Raw genomic sequence first — 3,377 nt, forward strand, 5'->3', positions numbered from 1 at the left:
TGTCAAAAAATTTTTTTATTAATATAATATATAATTAGATGTATATATTAAAGAATATTATTTTTAAAAAAAATTCTGAACAGATATTTAGAATTTCAATATTTAATATTTACTTACCATTGAATATTATATTAATAATAAAAATAAAAGTTAAAGCGAAATGCGCCATAGTGAGTAGAAAAATTTTGAAAGTAATATACTCAATATGATTGAAAGAACTTCTTTTATACGAATTTCAATGTTTTAAAATAATCTTGATAACTTATCTGTTATCTACGACAATCTATGACGATTCAATCTGTAACAGTTGTGTGCAATTTATGAAAAGTGTAGATAAATGAAATATGTTATAAATTTCTGAATGAATTTTTCTTATTTATTCATTTTGTCAAATGTGAATTTAATAACTGGTGATTAAATAATTTGTAAATCAATTATATCTTCAATATAGAAAAATTATCATGTTAATAGAAGATTGAATTATAAATTTTAAAGATCATTTGAATGTTTTGTAAATACAATTATATTTTTTCATTTTATTTGCATAATAATATCTTATAAATATAAAATTTCTAACATAATATCTATATAAATAGGTACAAATATATTATTTTGAAATAAATAATATTAAAAAACAAATATGGAATTTACATTACATATTTCTTTAAAATCTTTTTTAAAAATATATTTTATTATTAATTTATTATTATTATTATTAAAAATTTTTATTGATCATAATTGATAAATTTTCAGTATTTTTTTTATTTTTTGATATTTTTTATGACGTCAGAAATTATAAAGATAAGGCAATCAATAAGATAAATGAAGTACTTTTCATTCCAAAAATAAATGATAATGTTGTAAAAACTAAAGATTAATGTATAACGTTTAAAAAATAAAAAATCAATTGAAATTGTTTAATGAAAAAAAGATAAAAATTTGATTTTTATCTTTATTTGTCACTTATATTTATATGAATATAAATATAAGTTTCTTTTTTACAAAATCGTTAATGAAATTGGAAAATAAATACTAAAATAATATTGATTAGTGATATATAAGATATAAATGTCAATTATATTTATGATAAATAAAAATTATCATATAATATTTTAACAATATTATATTTCTATTTTTTTATAATACAATTAAAAGATTTTATGAAACACAATAAATATTTTTTTAATTTTCAGCATAGATATAATTTTTCTTACAATTAAAAAATATTCAAATCAATATTTTATATAATCACAAATAGTTATAAAAATATTCGATAGTTAACAATTAAATAATTTAATAGCATTTCATGTATTTATTGTTTTTTTACTTTCCATTTTATATTTCTTTATATATTTCTATTGTATTTAATATTTTTTTATATTTTTTTTATTTTCAAAATATTATATTTTCATTGTAATGTAGATATTTATCAAAATATATAAATATATAAATATTTGATAAATATTTATCATATTTATCAAAAATAAATTTCTGTTAATTTCATATTCAATGATACTTTATTCTATGCATTTATATTTTTACTTCAATATTTATTAATTATATAGAATGAAATATTTAAATCTATATATATTCTATTATGTACATTCTTTGTTATTTAAAAAAATTAAATTAAAATTTAAAAAAAATAATTCTGTTTTTATGAGCAATTAATTTGAAAATTAATTAATTTTTTTCATAAAGAATATATGAAAATTATGTTACGGAATTACATATTTTTGAACATTTTTGAAAATGATCAATATAATTAATTGTTTACAGAAAATAGTTATTAGTATTATATATAATATAATAACTACTATATATAACAAAAAAAAATCATTAGTTTTATAGATAATTTCAATTTAAATTTTGTGAAATTTACTTATGAAAAATAAGAAATACATGAATATTTCAATACTAGTTTATTTATGTTTTTTTTTATATGTGTTTTTTAGAAACAATAGTTATATATAATCTATATATTCTTATTTGTATATACATGTGTGTTTTTAATATAAATTATATTTCATCATTTGAAAAATATACATACAGATAGATAACTATTATGTACATTTGAAATCCATAATCTCTAATTTATAGATATATATATATTTTCATTCTAGAAAAATTTATATATTTGATAAAATTTTAATATTTGAAATACAGGATATTAATATATTCGTAAGACATGAAAAGTCAATTCTAGATGTCAAAGTAAACATAAAAGTAGATATATAAAAATATTATTTGAGTCCTATTTATTAAGTAATAAACAATTAAAATTTTTATTAAATAAAGCGAAATGAAAGTAAAATGAGATGGATCTTCACCACATTACTGCGTTACACGTTTCATTGTTTCCATTTCGCTTTATTCGATATAAAATTTAATTGCTTAATAAATAAACTTTAATCGAGATTTTTGTACATTAATTTTTGTATTAATCTATAGATTCGAAAGATATCTTACAAATATCATATTTTATTATCAATATTATCCAATATCATTCTTATTTTATATTTATCCATTGTCATTGTTATTCGAATTATAACAACATCAAGAATGGAATAGAGCTTGAATAAATTGATTATGATTCAATCTAAACTTCTTTAGCATCTGTGGTACATGATTCGGTGCTTATTTATTTGTTTGATATCCAATCATATCATTCATCAGATTCGCAGAACTTTAGGATTCGAAGGCACCCCACTGAGGTTGACGTATAATCTACAGATTATATCGTTTGATGATGTGTGAAGGTAAGAACTTGCCACTTTCGTTACGATTGTGTCTCGGAATCATTGATTTGTGTTGTGTACGAGTTCTATAATGTTTTGAAGGCACGTGAAATCTTTGCATCGCATTGTATTTTTCAATCGTTTTTATATACTCTCCGATATAGAGTAAAACATCTTTGTTGATAATATTTAATGTTCACGTACCAAGAGAATATGCCTGAGAGAATATATCAGGGGATCTCTATTGCGATACCAAGAACTGATGGTAGTGCGCTAAGAGCTGTTGTGCTTTATAATACGATTAATGCAGAATTATAGGGGTTCTATGTGAATAGTCCAAACAATGATGTTTTATGAAAAAAATAGAATTCCAATGAAAATATGAAATTTCAATAATTCTTTTATAATAATATAATTTAATCTTTTCAGCATTATAGTTATTGAAAATTATTTTAGAATATATTTTAGAATGAATTTTTTATTATTATACAATTATCGTATTTATTATTATATTATTATATAATATTATTATATTATATAATAATTATTATATAATATACAATTATCATTGTTGTATTATATAATTATTATAATTTTTATTAAAATTTTCGAATATAAATTATATAATTATAAATTATA

General features: G+C 18.0%; 1 protein-coding gene across 1 annotated transcript in view; it reads right to left on the minus strand.

The window, feature by feature from the left end:
• The window catches only part of LOC102671083 (chymotrypsin-1-like), a 2,736-nt gene extending 2,524 nt beyond the window's left edge, over window positions 1-212 (minus strand). Inside the window, exon 1 of the mRNA XM_006621280.2 lies at window positions 118-212. Within this exon, the coding sequence (XP_006621343.1) occupies window positions 118-169 (52 nt within the window). The 5' untranslated portion in view covers window positions 170-212. The remainder of the gene's footprint in view (window positions 1-117) is intronic.
• Between the last annotated feature and the right edge of the window lie 3,165 nt (window positions 213-3,377).

Source organism: Apis dorsata, unplaced genomic scaffold (genome assembly GCF_000469605.1).
Source record: "Apis dorsata unplaced genomic scaffold, Apis dorsata 1.3 scaffold_625, whole genome shotgun sequence".
Classification (NCBI taxonomy): Eukaryota; Metazoa; Arthropoda; class Insecta; order Hymenoptera; family Apidae; genus Apis; species Apis dorsata.